General features: G+C 36.1%; 5 protein-coding genes across 8 annotated transcripts; 1 reads left to right on the top strand and 4 right to left on the bottom strand.

Moving 5' to 3' along the window:
* Nucleotides 1–703: 703 nt before the first annotated feature.
* On the bottom strand, nucleotides 704–1,898 carry LOC125191267 (Galactosyltransferase family protein). The gene has a single exon (XM_048088783.2). The coding sequence runs from the start codon at nucleotides 1,867–1,869 to the stop codon at nucleotides 910–912; it is 960 nt and encodes a 319-aa protein (XP_047944740.1). The 5' UTR covers nucleotides 1,870–1,898; the 3' UTR covers nucleotides 704–909.
* A 4,825-nt stretch (nucleotides 1,899–6,723) lies between these two features.
* On the bottom strand, nucleotides 6,724–8,982 carry XRCC3 (homolog of X-ray repair cross complementing 3 (XRCC3)). Of its 4 annotated transcripts, none has more exons than XM_089058464.1 (3): nucleotides 8,929–8,982; nucleotides 7,907–8,849; nucleotides 6,724–7,618 (listed from the first exon to the last, which is right to left on the bottom strand). In XM_089058464.1, exon 2 carries the CDS (start codon nucleotides 8,808–8,810, stop codon nucleotides 7,992–7,994), a length of 819 nt encoding a protein of 272 aa, XP_088914590.1. In that variant the 5' UTR covers nucleotides 8,811–8,849; nucleotides 8,929–8,982; the 3' UTR covers nucleotides 6,724–7,618; nucleotides 7,907–7,991. The 4 variants fall into 4 exon arrangements, with proteins under 4 accessions (XP_088914590.1, XP_047940057.1, XP_047940055.1 ...); XM_048084100.2 differs by lacking the exon at nucleotides 8,929–8,982 and having other exon boundaries at nucleotides 6,724–7,137; nucleotides 7,529–7,618; nucleotides 7,907–8,920; XM_048084098.2 differs by lacking the exon at nucleotides 8,929–8,982 and having other exon boundaries at nucleotides 6,724–7,137; nucleotides 7,448–7,618; nucleotides 7,907–8,920.
* On the bottom strand, nucleotides 6,891–7,271 carry LOC125189592 (uncharacterized). Its single transcript, XM_048086854.1, has one exon. The coding sequence runs from the start codon at nucleotides 7,269–7,271 to the stop codon at nucleotides 6,891–6,893; it is 381 nt and encodes a 126-aa protein (XP_047942811.1).
* Nucleotides 8,983–14,958: 5,976 nt separating the features above from the next.
* On the top strand, nucleotides 14,959–16,969 carry LOC125186490 (uncharacterized). Its single transcript, XM_048082859.2, has one exon. It carries the CDS (start codon nucleotides 15,025–15,027, stop codon nucleotides 16,867–16,869), a length of 1,845 nt encoding a protein of 614 aa, XP_047938816.1. The 5' UTR covers nucleotides 14,959–15,024; the 3' UTR covers nucleotides 16,870–16,969.
* A 3,138-nt stretch (nucleotides 16,970–20,107) lies between these two features.
* On the bottom strand, nucleotides 20,108–20,884 carry LOC125189590 (uncharacterized). Its single transcript, XM_048086853.2, has one exon. It carries the CDS (start codon nucleotides 20,766–20,768, stop codon nucleotides 20,220–20,222), a length of 549 nt encoding a protein of 182 aa, XP_047942810.1. The 5' UTR covers nucleotides 20,769–20,884; the 3' UTR covers nucleotides 20,108–20,219.
* Between the last annotated feature and the right edge of the window lie 3,478 nt (nucleotides 20,885–24,362).

Genomic DNA, 24,362 nt, shown 5'->3' on the forward strand with positions numbered 1-24,362 from the left:
TTTAAACACTACCTCCGTCCATGAGAACATGTACCATATCTGATCGACACGAATTTTAAGAAATTGTTTTACTTTATAAAAATAAAGTGGGTAAATGAAGTTACTGGAATGTGAAATATACTTCTATATATTGGTTTTACAATAAAATGTGAGCGGAATAAGTTAGTGGAATGTAAGATCCACTTACCAAGTATAGTAAATGAGACATATTTTTGTGGACTGACGAAAAAAGAAATGGGACATTAAAAGACGGACGGAAGGAGTACTTCCGAGCATCTAGCAAGCACATTAGGGATGAGTAAAAATCTAAGCCCGCATAAAAATTAAAGGATAGTTTCGCTTACTACATTTGTGCTCGGAATTTCGCGAGCACCTTTACTTGTGCTGTCGAAAAGTAGCGAGCAATTTGGCAAATACGTTTCATTTCACTTGCAATATATTCGTTGGAAAATTACTAATAATTTTTCTTTTTACTTAAATAGTTTCCATATATCTCTTACCAAGTGAAAGTGGAATCATATATTGAATTGATATTTTGTAAGTTCCGACTTTCGGATCATTGCATCATGAGAAAGAATTCTAAAATTTGCGAAGGCATGTCACACACATATGGTTAGCCTCACCACGTACTTTTGAATGACCAAAGGCATAAAAAGGCTTTTCACAAAGTGTGAGAGTTATGCAAAACATGAATGGAGATGGAGAAGAGAATCCGTAAAAGCATTGAGAGGCCGAATTCATGCTCTATACAATTACCAATGGCAATTGAATAAACAGAAGCTCACCCAACAACACAACAACATACTTTAGTGTTTTTAATTCTTGATGAATATACATATAAATCGTATATAATCACTGTATCAATAATCTCTCTATCCCCAACAACAAAACCAAAAATCACAAACTTTATCAGGGTATATGATAAAGTTTAGAGGGCTTCAAATCCCTAGTGACATTAAAATAATTCAAGGTAGATATCCACTTGTCCTGCGTCTTGAGCAGGTGCACCGCGACCGTGTCCGGCCAGAGCTCGTGCGTGCACCCTGTGGGCGGGTCGGGGAAGTTGTACATAGACCATTTCGCGTTATGCCTATTCCTCCCGCGGTGGCCCTCGCGCATCCAATCCCCGAACACTAGATCCTCGGGACCTTCCACGTGCTTCTTGGGAACATCCGACTCCCTAATCCACTCCACGATATCCCACGACACCAGATACCCCATCCCGGACATATAGTGCACGAACGGATCCATGCTAGGGCACGGGATCACGTATCCGTAGTACAAGTCCAGGCGTGGCAACGGCTTCAGGGAGTCCACCAGGTTTTGTAGGCGGAAATATACGTCGTCGTCCCCTTTCATCACATAGTGGTACGGCGGGTATGGCGAGGCTGTGGCGTTGGCGTTGTCGAGCAGCATCTCCGGGAGGCTGGAGAAGTAACTATAGGTCTTTCCCTTGTTCATATTCTCCTGGCAGTCGAGGATGATGATGTCGTCGTATCGCATGATCTCAAGCGCCACCAGGACCTTCTGGTCCTCCTTAGTCAGGTTGCAGAAGATGAACTTCACATCGATGTGGGCCCCCGAGACAGGTTGCGTCCCGTAGATCATGCGGAGGAAATGGCGCTTGTGGTAGTGGTCGGGGAGCGTGAGGATTCCGAGTAGTATTCGGATCTCATCGTCATCGTTGGCCGTTGAGGGGAGTGCTACATCGATAATATGACTTTGAGAATAATTTATGGCGCATTTTCCAAAATTTACGAGGCTTTCGCTGCGGATTTCGTTGATGGAGGCTATGACGCAGAGGAGCGCCACGAGGATGAAGCACGACGCTATGAATCGCCGGCCGTCGAGGACTGCGCTCGGCTTCATTGTTGTAGCGACGTCGATTTTGTGATGAGATATAAATGTATAGAGTTGTGGTTAGTTAAAGTGGCGTTTCTTTTGCTTGGATATAAAGATTTTATGTTGGCTTTTTATTGACTTTTTATTTTTATTTTTATTTTTGAGGCGTAAGGAAAGGCGAAAGAGGGATATTAATTAATGGGGTTGAGCCTAACGTTATGGTCACTCAATTGGAATAATTAGGTAGTTTTGCATGAGCTCGTGAACGTGGCTTGGATTCTTAATTTCTATGGCCGTGGATTGAATTTCAAGCCATTGACTGCCTAATATATAATGATATTATGAGATATGCTTTTAGTGATCCAAGAAAGTAAGGTTGACGAAAGTATTACTTCCTCTCCTTCTCCGTCCGCCAAAAATGTTACTAGTTTCCTTTTTTTTTTTTTTTTTTTTCTGTCGGTCAATACTTTTTACAATTACCTTTTTTTCTCTTTTGTCCCTAAAAATTTGTTATGTATTTTCATTTTCGTTTGTTCCTAAAAATTTGTCAACTTTCATTTTTACTATTTTTGGTAATGGACCTCGCATTCCACTAACTCATTCACACTCATATTCTATTATAAAACTAATACTCCCTCCGTCCCACTTAAAATGAAACATTTGGGAATCGGCACGGGATTTTATGTAGTGTTGTTTTGTGATTTGATGAGGAGAGAGTAAAGTAAGAGAGATGAAAAAGTAGAAATAGAGTTGTTTCCATTTTAGGAAACGTTTCATTTTTAAAGGGACAAACACAAAAGGAAAACGTTTCATTTTTAATGATGGGACAGGGGGAGTATATAAAAGTAAGACTCAAATGCCATTAAGGGCATCCGCAATGGGGCGGACGATGCGACAGACGATGCATCGTCCGTCGCATCGTCAGCCATTGCAGCACCACGGACGATGCGTCGTCCATTGTCCGCGCCCTTGACATAGTCCGCGGACGATGTGCGTCCTCCGTGGCATCGTCAGCCACTGTGGCGCCACGGACGATGCAACGCGTTTTTTTTTTTTCCAATTTCTTTTTCTATTTAAACACCTCAATTCTCTACCATTTCTCACATCTTCCAATTTTCCATCTCCCAATTTTTCTCTCTCTCATCAAATATCACTTTCCATTTTTCTCACTACAAAAAATGAATCCCAACGGCGATGATTGGAATACATCGGAAGGCATTACCCGGGCCTTGACTCGAGCCTTATTCGATTGCGTTAACGAAGCCGCGGGGGAATGCTTGGCATAAATGGAGCGTGAGCGTGCAGAGGCAGAGCAGGCGGCGGTGGCGCGTGTCCCTCGGCCGATTCGACGTCGGGCGTATGCCCCCGCGAGCACGACGTAGCTCACGAGCGTCTGTTCGCGAACTATTTTTCCGATCAACCACGGTAGGGCCCGATGGTTTTTCACCGCCGTTTCAGAATGCGGCGAGATGAGTACTTCACGTATCGGGAAGATGGCATCAGCAGACCCGAACTTACGTCGGTGCAGAAGTGCACGGTTGCGTGCTGGCAGTTGGCGTACGGCACCACGGCGGATATGTTCGACGAGTACCTGCACGTCAGGGAGACAACTGGCCGCGAGTGTCTGAAGACTTTTTGTAAGGGAATTGTGGAGGCTTTCGGCGACACATATTTGCGAAGACCGACTGCTGATGATTGCCAGAGGCTGATGAGGATGCACGAGATGGTGCACGGCTTCCCTAGAATGCTAGGGAGCGTCGACTGTATGCACTGGGAGTGGAAGAATTGCCCGACGGCGTGGAGAGGCCAATTTACTAGTGGCTACAAGGGCAGCCACCCGAAGATGATCCTCGAAGCCGTCGCTAACCACCGGCTCTAGATCTGGCATGCATACTTCGGTGTAGCCGGGTCGAACAACGACATTAATGTCCTCAACTCGTCCACCCTCTTCGCCGATCAATGCAGGGGTCGCGGCCCGGCCATCCAGTTCACTGCCAACGGACGCCAACATCATATGGGGTATTACTTGGCCGATGGCATATACCCAAGGTGGCTGTTTTTTTGAAGACGATCAGCTGCCCAATGGGTGAGAGGAGAGTGTTGTGCGGCAAAGCAGGAGGCTGCGCGGAAGGATGTGGAGCGGGCTTTTAGTGTACTCCAATCGCGGTGGGCAATAGTGAATGGTCCGGCGTGTATGTGGTTCAAGAATGTCATCGTCGACGTCATGTATGTGTGCATCATCTTGCATAATATGATAGTCGAAAATGAAGTTGAAGATGTCACCGATTGGGTCGATGATGAAGCCGGATCTAGCTCCAGCACGGCGACCCCACCTGTCGCTCGAGGATTACCGATGGGCTTCAGTGAGGTTCTAGTTAGACAGACCCCAATGCGCAGCTAACAAGACCATACTCAGCTCATGAACGACATGATTGAAGAAGTTTGGAACCGCAACCGCCGTTGAGAATTTGTAGTTTTTTTTATTTCGTAGTGTAATGTTTTAATTTTAATGAAATGAAGTTTTTTTTCCAAATTTTGAAGTATTTAAATATTCAAATAATAGATAAAATGCTTAGGGCGGGCTATAGTCCGCCCCATTGCAGGTGGAAGGGGGGAAGATAAAATGTTAATGTGGCAGCGTATAGGGCGGGGCTTAGGGCGTCGCATCCTCTGCCCCATTGTGGATGCCCTAATTTTTTCAACCCACTTTTATTGCTACATTTCTTAAAACCTCTGTCGGGTCAAATGGTGACAAATTATAAGGGACAGGGGGAGTACTAGTATATTGTAATGGACTCTAAATTACACTAACTCATTCACTCACATTTTATTATAAAACTAACTCCATTTGTCTCGCTTTAGGAGTCCCAGTTACTTTTCTGCACTCATTTTATAAAAATGATACTTCCTCCATCCCAAAATAAGAGTCACACTTTATCATTTTAGCCAGTCCCATAATAAGAATCACACTTTAATTTTACTCTAAATAATAAGTAGATCTCACGTTCCACTAACTCACTTCATTCACATTTTATTATAAAATCAATATAAAAAAGTAGGTCTCATATTTAAAAAAACATTTCTAACCAAAGTTGAGTACAAGATGAAGAAAGTTGATTAATGGATGAAATGATTACATCATTTAATTTTGAAATTGGATTCTTTTTCAGTGTATTTGTGGGGAGTTCTGATTTTTAGTTTTTATTCAATAATAGAAGATGGTCTCAGACTCTCATGTGATTTCTGTGTTTAACCAGAATGCTTGATTAAATCAATGAAGTGGCTACACTATAAGATGAATTGTTTCTCATCTTTGATACTTTATTGAATTAATAAAAATAGGTGAAGGTATTACATTGTAAAATTACGAAATGTGATTATATTATGACGTGATTACATTGCGTAATTGTGAATTTAAGTGCATTTGTAATGAGTTCGTTTTTTTATGAATGCAGAAAACAGGCAGGAATGCATCAACAACACACGCATAATACGAAGAGGCGAGCAAAAACAATGATATATTGATGTTGAAAAAATATACTCCAGTAGATTACCTAAAAAAGAATAATATAATTCTTGGTTTATGTTTTGGGGTAGGGATACAATCATACTTTTAATTACAATCATATTTGATAATTTATGGTAAATAGTATGATACATTCTGTTTTACTAAAAAAATTTTAAAAAAATTCTGAACTACTAAAATAAATTCTCTATTACTCCTAACAAATAATAATAATAATAATAATAATAATAATAATAATAATAATAATAATAATTTCTGTTTTCAATATTGAGAAATTTTCAAGTAATATTACCCAAAAAGTTATTTTTTATACCATATAATAATTTTACTCTCTTGAAAATAAATAATTTAGATAATACAAAAAAATTGAGATAATAAAAAGAAATCGATTGAATATTAAATCTAAGTTAATGTAATTATTTATCGCACCCTCAATCTAAAAGTTCTGGAGCCGTCACTGTGGGCCCGGACCCACATTTATTCATTTTTAATTCCCTATTCTTCCACAAGAGCACAACATCCACACCAATATTCTTCCGCAAGAGCATGCTCTTACACCATTCAAGAGTCCCACAGTTCTATTATTCAATTTAAATATTTAAATTACTAAAAACATTTTCATATTAAAATGCATTCAAAATACCTGAAATACTATTACAAATTACTAAAAAAATAAAAATTACATAATTAAATTCCTAAAAATTGAGATCGGGAGAGTTGTTTGGTGTAGTGTGATTTTTTGTGTTGAAATGGGGTGTTTATGGATGAAAGTGTGAATTTTATGATAAAAATAATGAAAAAATAAATTAAAAGTGTGGAGAAAACGGATATATTTTATTGGGAAGTGGGAAATTTTTTTTTTTATTAAATCTAAATTTTTCAGATTTTTTCAAATTTAAAAAAAAAATAATGAAAAATGATAAACCAACGGCCAACCAGAGCATGCCACGTCGGCTGCTCGTGCTTTTGCCGTCAGCAAGAGCACCGATGCGGATGCTCTCATGCTCGTATTTGTATAATCAAACATCCTCTTCTATGCTACCAAGGGGTTATGGGCATTATTTTTACGAGGGCTAGCATATTATCATCATGTTCCTTTGTGTTTCAGTTTGCTTTTTGATGATGATGGTTATGCAGAGATGATTGAAATGGTATTGTTTGTTAGCTTCAATTTTTGTTGCTACTATTCTTCATTGAAAGACCTCTGTCATCTCAGAGGCGTTACCTGGTGAATCCAAGCATACAGATAGCATAGATGACAGAAAAATGTATCTTTTCCTGCAATTAGGAATTGTGAAACAAAATATTTCTAATAAAGAAGCTTTAAATGTGTATGTAAAATGTGTTTCTGGGTATAATTCAACAGTACCATAGCTTTTTGATTCCAAGTAAGTAATCATATCAACAGGAAAGCATTGAAGCGCAGCTAATCAGCCAATATCTGAATCCATATACATTTGATTAGGTAATTGCATATATACATCCCTTTACATAATGACACCTATGAAATAATGCAGAAATATTATCTGTAGACACCAAATGGCGGATATTTTGCAGTATCCCTAATGAAAAACTCGGGGCGTTCAAACTCCAAGCATTTTAAATCATGTTCAAGGCCATGGCCAACGAGGATTCGAGCTTTTCCAGTTCTAGACTGGATCTTCCATATCGGCTCCCCATTGCATAAGTAGTCTTGAATCTTCTTCCCAACTTGTCTAACTGGCGTTGCATCCCTCAAATACTCCAGCCTTATGCCAGTCGTCTCGTACCTGTAGTTGGTGACAGGAAGGCTTAGCTTGACATAGGTGTGGAAAATGATATTTTCATTCTCATCAATGAGGCAGACTCTTGCACAGAGGTCTAGTGAGCCATCACTGCCTCCTCCCACCATTTTGCAAGCCATAGACACCACTAGAAAACAGAAGTAACACAAGAAGTGTTTTTTTTTCAATTGGACTTGAGAAACAATGAACATGCACTAAAACAAGAGATAGCAAAGCTAAAACTCAACTCTTTGACAATCCTAAAATGAAGAGAGATAAAAAAACAACTAAGAGAGGAGGCCAAGAAACAAAAGACCTTCAAGAAATGGTTTATTGAACCAAAATCAGCACATTTCTTCAAAAAAAAAGGAACCTAGGCCTCAATAAAGAATCCAACCAATCTATGTAGGTGGGAAGAATCTGTTGAGATTGAATGGCAATGCGTAGAACTCCTCGTCTGCATAAGTTACCACAAACCAGTACGAATCTGCATTTAGCAGAAATCAAATGTTAAGGTTTCAGCAATATCAGAAACCAACAAATCAATGCCATCTGAAAATCAGCAAAAAAATAATCCATCGTTTACAGATAACACAACTAACAGTGTTCATTTAGTTTTTGTTTGCTTTGATATCATATTTTGTAGTATAACAGGAATTTTCTCATTGTATTTGAACACGAACACGTTCAAGACTAGTACAATAGAACATCGAGGCACTGCATTAATCATAACAAGTTCATCTTGAAAGACAAAGCTAGCAAATACAGATCTTACCCAAAATTTGGCTTCTGTCATCAATAATCGATCGATTATGCTCTGTTCAAAACGAAATAGCCATTTCGACCCGAATCATCATCTGTCAAACTCCAAAAAGCCCTTCTCTTCTAATGACAAATTCACAGGAAGAATCTGGCAAATGAGGTGCAAACACAACCCTCAAGAATCTCCTGGTCTGCACATTATCATCTCCCACTCTATCCTCCTCTCTCCACATGAACAACCTTGTATTCACACAATTCGCCCACGACAACCCCAAAGCCGCGCAGACCTTCCTCCCCGAAGTGCACAAAGATACAGGATTCCCTATCCTAAGATTATCAGAAGACTCAATTACATCCGTCACTTGGTTTGTCAGCACAACGGCCAACCCGAATTTCCGTGCATAGAATTTCAATTTGGATGATATCTTGAAGAACAAACCCGATCTCCGCTTCAATTCGGGTGCGGTGTTGTCAAACTCCCCTCGGAACAATGCCGCTACGGAGTCGATTACAATAAGCTTGATGTTGGATTTGGGGATGAGAATATCTAAGCGAGGCAATACGTCGAACAGGTGATCGACAGAATGTAGGGGCTCGATGAAAATCCGATCGAGCGGGTTATGGGGGGAGTGGGGTCTGTGAAATAATAGCTGGTGGATGCGACGGAAGGGGAATGGGAATTCAGAGTGGAGGTATAGGGAGGCGGCGGCGAGGCCTCCGTCGGAAACTGGGAGCTGTGCGGCGAGAAGGAGCTGAAGCGCAAGCTGTGTTTTTCCGGAGCCGCTCTCGGCGACGATTTCGGTGATGCTCTCGCAAGGAATGCCGCCATGGAGGAGGCGATCGAGGATGGGGCAACCGAGGGTGAGCTTGGCGGTTTGGGCGGGAAGAGGGCGGCGCAGGAGCTCTCCCGGTCTCATTTCTTAGGTTATTTTTTAATTTTTCCCTCCCAGTCACATCTGTTAAACAAACACAAAATAATCTGTAATTAAATGGACAATTTTATTCCAAATATACAATTCACTGATTTAGCATTACTCTGCAAAAATAATATAGGGAAATTTGATCCGATTACATGTCTGCGGTGGAAAATAGGTGAAAGGAAGCGATGCAAAACCCTCAATTGAATGATTTAATTTTTTGTGATATACACAATGGATAACGGGTCTTCTAAGAGCATCCGCAATGGTGCTTAGGCCAGCAATAGGCCAGCCATTTTCTCCCCTGCCACGTCAGCAACACTAAAAAATCTACCTGCCACATTAGATTTAGGCTAGCCATAGGCTAGCCGCAATAAAAATAATTCAAAATATACTACATTTACGGAATTAAAATTACGATTAAAATACGGAATTAAATTTACGAGACATATACTGGAAAATTCAATAATTTTATTTAAATAAAAAAAAGTACATTAACTAAAAATCATAAAAATAACATAATAAAAAAAATCCAGGCTTCCACACACGAGCCACCTTGAATCTGTTATAGTTTGCCGCTAGCCGAACGGGGGTCTCGCTGCCCGGTCAGCGAGTCAGGGGGTCAAGGGGGGCGACGCCCCCTTGCCATGGAAATAGTCCCTGGATTTTAAAAATATCACCAGTAGTCCCTGGACTAAGGGTTAATATCAAAAACGATATTTTGAGACGAAAATGCCCTTTTGAGGGGTTTTGGGGGTTTGGGCAATTTGGTCTTTTCACACTTTTAACATTTTAAATTTGATATTATTTTAGTTTTGTACTAAATCTGATATTATTTCACTTCCCTTTTGTCATCCTTCACTTTGTTTCTTTATTTCAATTTAGATTTAATTTTACAAAATTAAATTTTAAATTTCAGTTTTTAAATATCAATAAATTTTTTTAATTATAAAAATTATTAAATAACAAAAATTATTAGTCATAATCAATATTTGATAGTGTCTAATATTTAATCAATAAGATATAACAACGTCTTAGTTTTAATTAATATTTACTAGCTTTAATCATAAATAGACAATATAACACGATTTATTCTGAAATAAATATGCGTATAATGTAAGACTAATATAATTTTCGTTTATTAATTTGAAAACAATCAATCAAAATGACTAGAAAATTTCAACAAAAATACTCCTATACAAAATTTTTAGTCGACTTCATAATATTCAATCACAAGCAATTATAACAACCGAACGAAGGCTAAATAGAATAGCTCTTATTTTTCCATCACGATTAATATTATTTTTCTGTACTTCTTCAATTCACCTTAATATTATATTAAATAACAAAAATTAATAGTTTCAATCAATATTTATAGTGTCCATGAATTAATAGTTTTAATTAAAAAAATTTATTGATATTTAAAAATTGAAATTTAAAATTTAATTTTGTAAAATTAAATCTAATATTGAAATAAAGAAACAAAGTGAAGGATGACAAAAGGGATGAAGAATGATAATTTTGAAATAATATCAGATTTAGTACATAACTAAAATAATATCAGATTTAAAATGTTAAAAGTGTAAAAAGACCAAATTGCCTAAACCCCTCAAAACCCCTCAAAAGGGCATTTTCGTCTCAAAATACCGTTTTTTATATTAACCCTTAGTCCAGGGACTACTGGTGATATTTCTAAAGTCCAGAGACCATTTTCGAGATAAATCTATAGTACAGGGACCATTTTTTAAGTTCACTCTTTATTTATTGGGGATATTTAACTTCATTTGATTTTTCTCAATTACAACAAATTTTGAATTTCCAAGCTAGGAGCTGGTATTCCTCACGGCAGTGACAAAATTTAGCGACCCAATCTTCAATACAAATTATACATAATTTTTGAGATAATCCCTTTGTAAGTTATTTAAAAACAAACATGAGGAGGCTAATTTTTACAGGAATTCATAATTATCTATGTCACTTGTGATTATTATAAATTTTTACGAACTATAGTTCCACTTGTAATCTCAACAGAATTTTACATGTTGATAATAAAAGATTTGTATAATTTATTTATATGTTTGACGATTAAAACTTTATCATCCAAGTATAACTTAAAAAATATATTCATATTTTTTTATATATAAATTATACTCCCTCCATCTCCTAAAAATAGGAACATTAAAATGTTATGGGTTTTAATTCAAATTGGTAATGCAAGAGATTGGTAGAAAGAAAAAGTGTGATAGTGTTAAATGAGTATCAACTTATTAGATTGAAACAAGTTTAAATGAGTATCAACTTATTAGATTAGATTGAAACAAGTTTTCAAAAATAAAAAGAAAAGAGTTTTATTTTTAGAGACGGAGAGAGTATTACTCCCTCTGTTCCGTAGTAGTGGAGTCATTTGTCAGTTTGATATGTTCCATAGTAGTTGAGTTATTTATTTTATTTTCTTTTCATCTCACTACCTTTTTCATTTCCTACTTTATTCTTCTTTTACTTACTTGACACAATTTTTCTTAAATCGCGTGCCGAAATGAAACACTTCCACTACCGCGGAACGGAGGGAGTATAAGTTAAATGATGGCCTTGATCAATAAGTGTATGTTATGTATCCATAAATTAAATTTATTTATTACTCCCTCTGTCTCGACGAAATTGAGTCGTATTCCTTTTTGGGATGTCCCAACTAAGTTGAGTCATTTCCTTTTTTTTTTTAAAAGAGTGAACTACATAAATGGTATCTGATCTTTCACTTTCGCATATAAATGGTACCTGATTTATTTTATATCGTTTTTGGTACCTAAAAATCACATTTTTGGTACCTGATGCAATTTTCTTCCCAAAATGCCCTTTAAACAAATACTCCCTCCGTCCCAAGATAAGTGACCTACTTCTTTTGGGCACGGGATTTAAGGAATGGTATTTAAATAAGTTAAAGTGGAGAGAGTAAAGTATGAGAGAGGGAAAAGTAGAGGAAATAAGAGAGAATAAAGTAGGTGGAGAATAAAGTAAGAGAGATGACTTTTTGCTAAAAATGGAAATAGGTCACTTATAGTGGGACACCCCAAAAAGGAATACAAGTCACTTATCTTGGGACGGAGGGAGTATATTTTTCCATTTATGTCATAGAGGGTATTTTGGACATATGTAAAATTAGTACCAAAAGTTATATTATAATATCTTCTTTCATTTTCCTTAATCTTTATACTATTATTATTAATCAATATTAATATTATTATCTGATGTTATAAATTAATAATTAATTCAATTTTAATATCATTCAAATACACTACTTAAATATTATTATAGTTATGATTATATTTAATTATTATAATAATATTAATATTAAAAACTGATAGCAATTAATAATAATTGTACTAGTATAATTATATAAATTATGAATCACATAATATTATGAATCAAGATAGCCTTAATAAAAATTTAACATTGTGAATTGTATTCATAATAATATAAAAAGTTGAATATTTTTAGTTTGGTGTTTCAATCTTAAAATGAGAATAAAGTAATTTAATAAAAAATATTCAATTAATTTAATTATTTTAAATAATTAATTTAATTAAGTACTTTGTTTTTTATTTATATTATGAATGCAATTAGACGTACGTATAAAACACTAGTTTTAAATACACTCCAAAAATTATTGTCTAGTCCATTAATTTTATGTTTTCATCTTCATACTCGTAGAGAGAATATCCAAACCACGTAAACATATTGTCAATCGCCAAACCACATAAACTTATGAAATCACGTATCTAAATATTTTGCAAAAACTAATGGATATCTTTCATCTTAACACATCTGATCCACATCTACTTTTTACACACTTTTGTATTTCTCCTGCAAAATTTCATTTGTTATCAGAAAACAATAATGCTAAAAAATTATTCAGAGAACAAATTGGAATAAATTATTTGTACAATTTGAAGCCCACAATGAACGATGAAGAGTGTTGAAACTATTGTGCAAAATCATTCGCAATAAAAAACGAAATCGGGCAAGAAAAACATTGATGTTCCGGGGAAATCTAAAGCCCACAATGACAAATCTGGCAAGGATAAGTGAATGTGAAAATGAGAAGACTGGTAGAGAAAATCAATCTATTGGGAATAAATATAGAGAAGAAGAGTTAGAATGCTCTGGTGTAAAGTCAATTTGGGACTTTGGGTGAAGAAGGCAGCCGATATTAATTGAAGGGACAAAATTATAGTATTAAAAAAAAAGGATGATGTGTAAAAGGCGCTCACAATTGTCGCTCAATATAGACGCGCAACATAACAATCCTCTATATAGGTGTGTGGGGATTTATTCCATCTTATTTTTATTTGTATATGTATTTAACCATATTTAGATTCGTCCTCTCTGATGAGGCTATGCATTTAAAAAGTGATCAACCCATTCCATTGAGGATTAAGATTTTTTTGAAATCCATACTTCTAACCGGCTAACCTATATCCGGAGCCGCTCTTGGTGACGATTTCGGTCATGCTCTCTCAAGGAATTCCACCATGGAGGAGGCGATCAAGGATTGGGCAGCTGAGAGCTTAGCGGTTTGGGTGGGAAGAGGGCGGCGCGGGAGCTCTCCCGGTCTCGACACATTCCTTGTTTTTTGTCTTTCACGTATTGAATCATAAGTTTTTGTTCTCTCTATTATCTTTTTGTATTCATCTCTTCTCTTCAAAAACCTAAATACTATGGCCGCCTCTGTTTTCACTTTCAACCGGAACTTTTCTCTATTTTAAATTTGGTTATTTGGTCTTCTCTTCCGATCTCTCTATTTCTATGTTGCGTTTATTCGTTTTTCGATCTCTCTATTTCTATTCTAAAAGTCATGGTTGATGGAGTAATATTTATTTGGCTTATCACATTGGAAGCATACGACTCTCTCCGTCCCTAAAGAGTATGCACCATTTCCTTTTTCATCCGTCCTCAAAGAAAATTTCATTAACATATATATATATATAAAAGAAATTCAACAACCATGACTTTTGCAGAAAAGGATTCGAGAAGATAACTCTTTATCTATCCAATGAAGAAGAATTGTAACAAAATTAATAAAATGGGGTTTGCCCGCATTGAGAAACATGACCCAAAAAATTAATGTTAAAAAAGAACTGCAAAGAGAAACGATTTGGGAAGAACGTGTTGGGGATCTGCAAACAATAAGAACGAATACTCCCTCTATCCCTTAAATTTTGTCATATTTTTAAGAAATGTGAGTTGGAATGAGTTAGTGGAATATGACGAATTTTGTAGGATAGACGAAAATGAAAAAATGTAACAAAATTTAAGAGAGGGAGAAGTAATATATAAGAAATTAATTGCAATGAAGAAAAATTGAGCGGTAAGAATTTATAGAAAGAGAAGTAAATGAACGATAGTAGAGTGCTGACATGGAATAAAAAGATAGTGAAGACAGGGCTGACAATTTTTTGCATGACACGATAACACGACACGAACCCGCACAAAATTAATGGGTATGTGTCAAAGCTTATTGGGTTCGTGTCCTTATCGTGTCGACACGATAAGGACACGAAAACTTCGTGTCGTGTCGTGTCGTGTCCGTGTTACACGTTAAGAAATAATATTAATATATTATAATATTATTATTATTTTATTTATTTTAAAATTTGAAAATTTTAAAATTAAAATTTAAAATTTAATATTAGAAATAATATTTGTAGATTATAATATTATTATTGTAGTGTCGTGTCGTGTCATATATATGTTGTTATCGTGTCATATCATATATGTGTTGTTACCGTGTCGTGTTGACCCGAAGTGATTCGTGTCGTGTTCGTGTTTGAGGGTAGCGGGTCGTGTTCGTGTTCGTGTTTGGAGTTTTCTTAATGGGTCGTGTTCATGTTTGTGTTATCGTGTCGACACGATAACGACACAACACGCACGATTTGTCACCCCTAAGGGAATAGAATTGCAATTAAGTGATTAACCTAATTAAATAGGTAATGTGAAAACTAAAAATAAGGAATGTGGCTGACTTGGATGCAGTTGCACCGTGCACGCACATAAAGCAATTAAAAATAAGGTACGCAGCAGATCTTTTCTCATGAATTGATAGTAAATAATAATAGTAATAATAATAATAATTTAACTTTTTTTTAGGATCGGAAATATGGGATGAAGAATTGAAGGATGATGGAATGAGAATGAATGTGAAGAAGAAGAAGAAGAAATGTCGTGTTTGGCGGTGTCGCTGCAGCCTACAAACGGGCCGGACGTAATGGTCCTAACCCGGGAATGGTTCCCGCCATCCCGGGCCCTGATGGCTCTCTCCTCCTTCCGCCACACGCGCTTCTCCGCCGATCTGCTGGGCGACGACCCTCTGGCCGCCTCCTCCGGCCAGGTCGTCGTCGGCGTCGAGTCCCGCTACCGCGTCGTCTACCGTCTCGTCAACTCCATCTACGTCCTCGGCGTCACCACCATTGACGACTCCAACAACAACGTATTCGACACCATCAACGTCGTCAACCAGGCCGTCGCCGTCGTCGTCACCGCCTGCCGCGGCGTCGACGTCACCCCCGAGAAATTGGGCAAAAAGTACGCCGAGATCTACATGGCCCTCGACATCATCCTCCGGGGCACCACCGCCATCCGCCTCTCCGCCATGCTCGCCTCCATGCACGGCGACAGCATCGCCAAGATGGTCCATTCCTCCACCCAGACCGAGGCCAAGATCAGAGGCGCCAACACCTGGCCCACCGTCGAGCCTGACGCCGTCCAACACCAAGACTCCACTCACACATTCTCCCGCGCCTTTTTCGAGCTCCCCCTAGAGACTCTCCATGCCGGCGATGAAATCGCATCTGGCCTTTCTTCTCACCAGGGAGAAGAGAAGGACAAGGATAAGGACAAGGACAAGGACAAGGTTATTAACATTGACAATGAAAGTGATCCATTCGCAGCTAGTGATAGGATTCACAAGCCCGATGAAATGCTCATGGAAGGTTTCAAGAAGGACAAGGAGGGAGGCATTTCGGACATGAGCAAGGCGCTGGCGGGGCTCGAAGTCACCGCATTGCCCCCATCCGCGGCCACAGAGTCCACACACATAGGCGTGGAGGGATTCGAGGGAGACTATGGTGGAGTTGAGTTCAGCAACGAGGGCCCAACTCTGCCTGAAGATTTTGAAGGCCTCAATGATGCTTGGGGTGGTGGATTGGATGCATCCGAGTTTGTAGGACCCAAGAAACTTACTAAAGACCACGGCCTTGGTGGCTTGGAGCTCCTTGCCACCAGGCAGGCTCCTCCGATTTCTGCCGATCCTTCATTGGTAAAGAAGACTGAAATGCAGCAAGGTCCAGAAATGTGTATTGTGGAAGAGATAAGTGCAGAGTTTAGGGAGTCCGTTCTAGCTAGGGTCGGGTTGAAGGGCGTCGTCTTCCTCAAGACAAAGCCTCCCAACTCCAGTTCAAATAGTAAAGAAACTGAATTCTCATTCAAGGTGGAAGGCACACAAGATGTGAAGAGATTTGTGGTGCAGAGTTCCAAGATCAGCAGCTTAGGCAACAATCTGTTTCATGTGAGGACTGTTCTGTCGGACGAAGCGGTACCCGTTATCAAGTACAGTTTACTCCCCCACTCAACTCCTCTGCCTATAAGAGTTCGTCTTGTCAAACGCCTCGTTGGAACGCTGCTCTCGGTCATGATACAGTACGTGCCAAATCCGGATTTGCCAGCGCCGTTGAAGGATGTGACATTTGTGATGAAATTGCCTGTGGATCCTACCCTTTTGAAGGTATCCCCCAAGGCAGTGCTGAACAGGGCTGACAGGGAGTTGAAGTGGCAGGTTGATGAGCTTCCGGCGAAGGGCAGTGTTGGTAGGTTGAGGGCGAGAATGCCTGTGGATATCGGCGAAGATGATGATGGATCTGAGCTAGAGATCTTTGGTCGTGTCGAGTTTGCAAGCACAGGGAATAGATCATTGTCTGGGATTTCTCTGAGGCCTGCTGGTGAGGGGAGTACTGATTTCTTTGAGGTTGAGCACAGGTATGCTAGTGGTCACTATTTTTGCAACTGAGTTTTGATTATTTTACCTGTGTTTCTTTGATGGATAGAAAGTTTACAGCTGCAGTTTGTATTTGAGTTCAATTTAATGACTGTTCTAGCTTGTAGAATGAGATATGAGCCAAATTCATTCTTATTAGTTATTAACATTGAGTATTATGAAAAATTCAAAATTCAAAATATATATTTATAGTCTTATTTTAACTCAACACGAGTTTAAGAAATTGTTTGATTTTGTGAAGAAAAATGAAAAAATGAGTTAGTAGAATGTGGACCTCACTTTTATATATTTATTTTATAATAAAATCTTATGGTACTATTGAGTTGGTTGAATGGTGATCCGTCCACCTACCTAAAATGAAAAAAAAACAAATGAAATTTTAAATCACGAATATATCTAATGTGAAAATGGGATTTTAAATCACGGACAAAGGGATTATCATATATACTTATGCATACGGGATTCTAACTTCTTATACTCCCTCCGTTCGCGAATAGGAGTCCCGTTTTTTCATTTTAGTCCGTCCGCGAATAGGAGTCTCGGTTCACTTTTACAATAAATAGGAATAATAGGGTCTCACCTTCCACTAACCCATTCCACTCACATTGTATTTAAAACTTCAAGTGGGACGTCTATTCCACTAATTTTTTCCCCCCCCCCCAACATTTTTTAAAACTCATGCCGCCAAGAAATGAGACTCCTAATAGCGGACAGAGGGAGTAACTTCTGGATGTTGAGTTGCCAGCAGCTCAACAGCTAATACAAATATTTGAAAAGACAATTAGGGAAGCAAATGGTTTTGGTTTTGGTTTTGGGATACTTGCAAGGAATGTCTTAATCTCGACTTCTTTGTTTTTGCCATCACAAGACTAACAAATCAAATTATTATCTCTATTGATTATATCTATATTATTGCCTTAATTTGGAGAATCCAGGTATCTGAACAGCTTGTATTGAGTAATAATTGTTGAATTGATTTACTGTCATCACAAGTATTCGGCTGACATTTCTATTTCATATGTATTTATTAAAGTCCTAATTCCTAATGAATTAATCTTGGTGAAGAAAATTGTCACTCAATCAACAGTTCTTTTAAGTTTGATGTATTTTTCACGAGACCATCTACTAGAAAATGTCAAAATGTATCTCATCAATATGATCTATTTATGTGATATGATACGATAATAAGCGAAATTTATCAAAAATCACATAAAGAAGAAACCATTAACTTTGATATTTTTATGTTTGTTATATAAGAATTCCCTTGTTTATTGCCTTTTTTGGATTATTATATTCTTAGTATGCACGTAATGCATGTAGGGTATATTAATCGAGTTTGACATGACATTGTGGTAATATAATTACAATATATTTCTTCAGTACCAACTAAATTATGTCATATTTTTATTAGAATATCTTAACTAATTTAAGTAATTTTCTTATTTGATAAAAAAATAACATTTAATCATTTATTTTATTCTCTTTATTACTATATTCTCTTTTATCTCTCATATTTTATTTTATATCTATTTAATTTATTTAACATAAATTTTTATCTCCATGTCCAAAAAATGTCTCAATTTACTTGAGACGAACAGAGTACAATTGTGAAACGCTAAGATACTTGCAAAATTAACAGAATTAGGTCTGGTGATAGACATATAAATAAGGTTTCTTGTTTTGCAACTGCATTTCACTCTCTATATGAAGGTAATAATAGTCTTAACAGCGTGTGCTCAACTTTTATGTATGATATCATCATTATTCTTATCACATTGATCAAAATAACATTAGATAAAAGCAATTATGAACTCACAATTATAACATTAAGTTATGGACTATACTCCATCAATCTTTAAAAATAGACTAGTTTTATATTTTAGGTCATCCTCCAAAATTAAATCAAATTTATATATGAAAAGTTTTTATCAATTACATAACTAATAATAATGTGAACTCCACGTTCCACTAATCATATTTCCCTCACTATACTTTCCTCCTCTTTTTTTCCGCTTACGTTTTCATATCCTTGCTTACTTTATCAATCACATTAAAATGTCATTTATAAATCTCTATTTTTTTTAAAGACAGTTAGATATTAAATTAGTATTAAAAATAAATGTCGCAGCGTTTACAATTTAGCATTGAAAGGTGAGTTTGCATTATTTTATTTCATTTTTTAACCCCAGCCCGCAGCCGCCACGGACGACAAAATTCTTTTTCAAAATGAACAAAAAAAATAAGATAGTGACCTTTATCATCTGACATAACCCAATTAACTCTTACCCGTATAGGATGTGTTTCCCATGATACTTGTGAAATTCATTTAATGATCTTACCTAGCCAAATACTTGTGTTACTTCAAAACTAAAAATAAATACATTGCGTAGCAATCAATATATATACATATAAATATAATCAAATGTAAACTCTATATATTATAGAAATTCTAAACTATAATCTGAATTATATTTATAATAAATATGTATAATTATTTTAATGATAGAATTAAAATAAATTCTTATTTGATATCAAAATTAAGACCAAATATGAATCCTTAGATTTAAAATATAGATGGTTGAGATCTAGGGTTTTTGGCCAGCATTATTTTAATGTGAATAGAGCATTAAGGAGTAAAACGGTCCAATTGATAAGTGCATTATAGTATCTACATACAAATCGAGAATGTGCACATTATATGCATTGCACGTAGAGATTATATACATTTCACCTTACCATTAAATTATGCGACATACTACTTTAAACAAAAATTGATTGCAAATTAATTAATTCAAAAAACACTTATAAATTACAATTTTTTCGGCATTATACACATCAAAGTTAGTGGTATTATGTACATTGACTTAGGGCATCAAAACAATGCAATGAAGAATAATATATTGTAGGTCGATTTCTATTCAATTTTGTGCAATTTTTTCATCTGAACGTATGCAAATAAAATTTCGTTAAACTCTTTTAAAATTACCAATAATTTGATACTACATGACATGTGAAAATATAATTTAAATCAAGGAAACTGGAGTACAAATTAAAGTTTTGAGACTTTTGTGATTTTTAAGGATATATTTGACAACTATCATATTGATTCTCTATTTTACTAATGAGCATAAATCTGTCACATAGCGTAATTTAAGCGATTGATCACTCTTATATAATGCTCTAGTTCAACTTTAATTTTAATATAAGAAATAAATTTTGATATGCTTAGTTCCATAAAAATCCAATACACTACGGAAAATTCATTTATTTATTGTCACTGAAATGATACAGACTACATAGTGATCATATATTATATGATAAAAAAAATAATGCAAAAACATGAATACTAGTAGTATTATTACCTAATTCAAAGTCGCTATGGATGCCGTAACCGCCACACTACCGGGATGATTTTTGCAGCTCAACACCCTCAGGAAATCATAGCCCCAACCCCAAGAGCTTCTCTGGCTTTCCGGAGTTCCATCTCCACCCGGGCTACGGCGAATTTGCCGGATTTTCATGTCTCGGATATCCATCTCCGGCGGAAATTTGGCCGAGCCGAATGTCAAATCATACCACCTCGGCTTCCAACCGGCCGATTTTAGGCTTTTGCGATCCAAGGAGCGGCTACACCGCGTGTTTCCGTAGCTGCTTGATCTCGGCGGCAGCGATTTGCGGTGTTGTCTTGGCGAGGGAAGAGATAGTTGGTGTTTGTATGGCATGAGCTTGCCGCAGTGTATGATGTCCTCTGCGTGAGAGAGGCTGTGTGAGCTGAGATCGTTTGAGAACTCAAATGAATCCAACGGCTCATCATGACCGTTGTTTCTCTCCGGCTCGCTGGAATTTAGAGGGAAATCGCACAGAGAAGGGGCGTCGAATTCATCATCTTCAAGGCTGCTGGAATTATTCATTGAATTTTTTTTATTGGAATTTTGGGTGTGTGTTTGTTAATTTGCTGAGTGTGGTTGAAGAAAAGAACAATGGTCGGATCTAGCTATAAACGAACAAGTTTGTTGTATATGAATATTTTTGTTTTAATAAAAATGGTATTTTTACTTTTATTTGTTTTAATACTAAAGAGGGTGGAGTTTTTTATGAGAAAATGACATTCGAATGAGGTGAGTGGGAAACTTGTTCCTTATGAGTATTCCCCCTTGAAAATTGTTTCATTTTGCTATTTTCCGCGATCTAAAGTTTCATTTGCTTTTTTTTAGGTAGATAGATTCAACCATCATTACACTCACATTCTATGGAATGTGATCAATTGAAAACTCTAAATATTGTACAAACTCAAAACTATGATCTAGACCATTGAAAAATGTCAACAGATCACAAAAAAGCATCAACAGAAAAATGTCAATAGAATTTCAACGGTGGTCAATGATTGATGTTGTGTTGATATTGTGTTGATACTGTGTTGACATTAAAATCTTGAAATTTTATACTGTGTTGATCTTGTATCGAAACTGTGTTGAAGCTGTGTTGAGGAGTTTTGAGTTTATACAATATATAAGTTTGCATTTTATCACTGCCCCACACTCTATTATAAAATCAATATATAAAAATGGAGCTCACATTCAAAGTGAAACAATTTCTTAAAATATGTGCCAAGTCAAAATAAGACTATAAATGGCGGACGGATGAAGGATTGCAGATTGATTCATGTACATCTACTCGTTCTCTTCTTAGATATGGTACTCTTTTCGGACATGTAAAGCATAATATTCGTCAAAACATCTTATTAATGTCATTGGAATTATATAAAATAAAATAAAAGGACCAACGACACTTGCAACCCAACCGAAAATGGGGTTTGAGCTATGGTGTGGCGGAAAAGGCCACTTTGGTGAGCGTAGCTAGGTCACGAGCCGCAGCATGCACCCATGTTCTAGTCTGCGGTGCTGATCTACACAGCCCCTTGGCCAACTAAAATGGTGTGTTGACTCGCTTTTGTTTTAACAAAAATTGTCACTAGTATACAGGGCTATTGTAGTATGAGTATTGTGTCAAATGAGTTTATTTAGCTAACTTAAAGTACCTCTGAGTTAAGATCACTCACTATTTAGAAGATTCAAAAGTATTGATTGAGTTACTAATTCCTATATTATTAACTAATTCAATGAAATCTTAACAATTGAAAAAATGGTGAAAGGAAGTATACAATTACAAAGAATAAGCAGAACTATAGAGTTCTAGAATCTAACGACAATGATTTAGTATACAAATACTATGTGTTTCTATGATTATTAGGCTACTATAGGCCCTCTCTAGAATGCAACTATCCCATGGATTAGCTTCTAATAGTTTTCTTCCGATAACTTGAATCTAATTCATTTTCTAAACTCAACTTGCCATGAATCTAAACAAACGCAATCGCAATCATTTTAATTTTTATCTATTCAAATTTTATCAACAAAAGAGTTTAGGGAATATAGAAATATTTAAACCAACAAGAATTTATAGAAATATTATAAAAGAATTTTACATACATTTAAATAATTTTTTCTACCATCTTGTACGCAATTTGCAAGAAAAAGATTCTCCTTCCGTAAATAGGAACTTTAGAAATATCATGGGTTTTAATTAGTAAAGAAAGAGGAAGAAAAGAATTAGTGGAATTAGTGTTATGATTATGGAATCCATTTCCTAAATGACGTTTCTTAAAGGTAGTGGAAAATACCTCTTTAAGAGCACTCCCAATGCACTCGGCTTTAAATCCGGCGTTTTATCGCCGATTATCGCCGAAAATTCGCTGGCAATGGGGAGGAATCGGCGATAATCCGGCGTTAATTCGATAGAATTAACGCCGAATCCCGAAAATTCGCCGGATTATCGCCGACCACTGTGGGCGATAATCCGGCGATAAAAATAGTTTTTTTTTTTTTTAATTTCCCCCTCTATAAATTTAAAATTTAATAATTAATTTAAAATAATTTCCCCCCTATTTTTTTTTTTAATTTTCGTCGTTGTAATTTTTTACTCGTGTTTAATACAACGAACTTTATTACTATTATTTGTCTTGTCTTATAAATTAGCTAGCTTTATTATATACAAAAATAAAATAATTAAATTAGTAATGATGTAAAAATGAAATGTTGAGTTAGGGAGAAATTATTAGAACAGTTGGCTAAAAGTTGGCTAAAAACTGGGGATAAATTTTGGTGCTGATGTGACGCTGATGTGACAGGAGTTAGGGAGAAATAAGGGAGTTTTTAGGGAGAGCATCGAGAGTGCTCTAAACAATGATTTTCAAAATTGGATTGTTCATTCATTCGCAAAATTGGATTGTTCATTCATTCGCTACTCAGTGCCCCCTTTTTCTTAATCGACCTCTAGGCTTCTAACTTACACGAAGTACCTACTTTGAATATTGTGATCAACGTTATTAGAGTGTGAAGGAAAATAGAGGAATAACTTTTGCAAGATAACACAATTTTTAAAATTTCTAATAGAAATCGATATAGGAGTAGTATGCTAGAAAAAATACTCCCTTCAACCCTTAAAATATAGACTAGTTTTATCAATTTGCGTTGTCCACCAAAATTAGAAAAAGTCTAAATATGAAAAAAAATTAACTAATTACACACTATTAATAATATGGACCCCACAATCTACTAACACTACTTTCACTTCTTTTTCCTTCTCTCTTTCTTATTTTTTTTAAATCTCTCTCTTCCTTTACCAATTGCATATTAAACTCGTGTCATATATAAATTTATTTATTTTTCAGGGACGGAGAGTGTAAATAACACACTAAATCAATAAGACCATGAGGTGTGAGACTATTAAGTGAGACGTGTTTGATCCAAGATCATTTTGGTTTTAATCTGCCCTTGAGTGTAATCTGTAATCTAGATTGTCCAAAAAGAGCTACTCCCTCCGTTCCAAGATAAGTGACCATAAACTTTTCGGTATGTGATTTAAGGAAATGGGGTTTTGTTAGTAAAGTAGAAAGTGAATAAAGTAAGAGAGTTAATAAAATAGAGGAAAAAAAGTGAGAGAGAGGGTACCAAAAAAGGAAATAAATCACTTATTTTGCGACATTCTAAAAAGAAATATGAGTCACTTATCTTAGGACGGACGGAGGGAGTATATAATATATAAGTGGCCGTCTTAGCAATCTCCAGCATTTACCATATGCTATCAGAAATAATAGTTAACTAGGCAAAAGTTAGTGAAATCACTGTGCTAGAATTTTCACTTTTGTCGGATTCACTTGCTTCGTTTTATTAATTGTTTTTTTCAATTAACTTTTACTTATAAACCTTGTTTTTCAAATATTATTTAGAGACCAAATTATAGTACTATTACTATTTAGAGATTACTCTAAGAACACTATTCACTCGCTGTCTATTTTTAGAGTTAATAAAAAGTGTATTTAATGTCTGGGCTCAACAGTAAAGTGTATCTAATTTTGAGAAATTTTTAATTATATAACTTTTGAAATATTAATTTTCAAATATATCAAATTGGATACTATAATGATAATAAATTAAAAAGTAAAA

The sequence above is a fragment of the Salvia hispanica genome, chromosome 5, assembly GCF_029641045.1.
Source record: "Salvia hispanica isolate PSC_SH4W2 chromosome 5, Shi_PSC_v1, whole genome shotgun sequence".
Lineage (NCBI taxonomy): Eukaryota > Viridiplantae > Streptophyta > Magnoliopsida > Lamiales > Lamiaceae > Salvia > Salvia hispanica.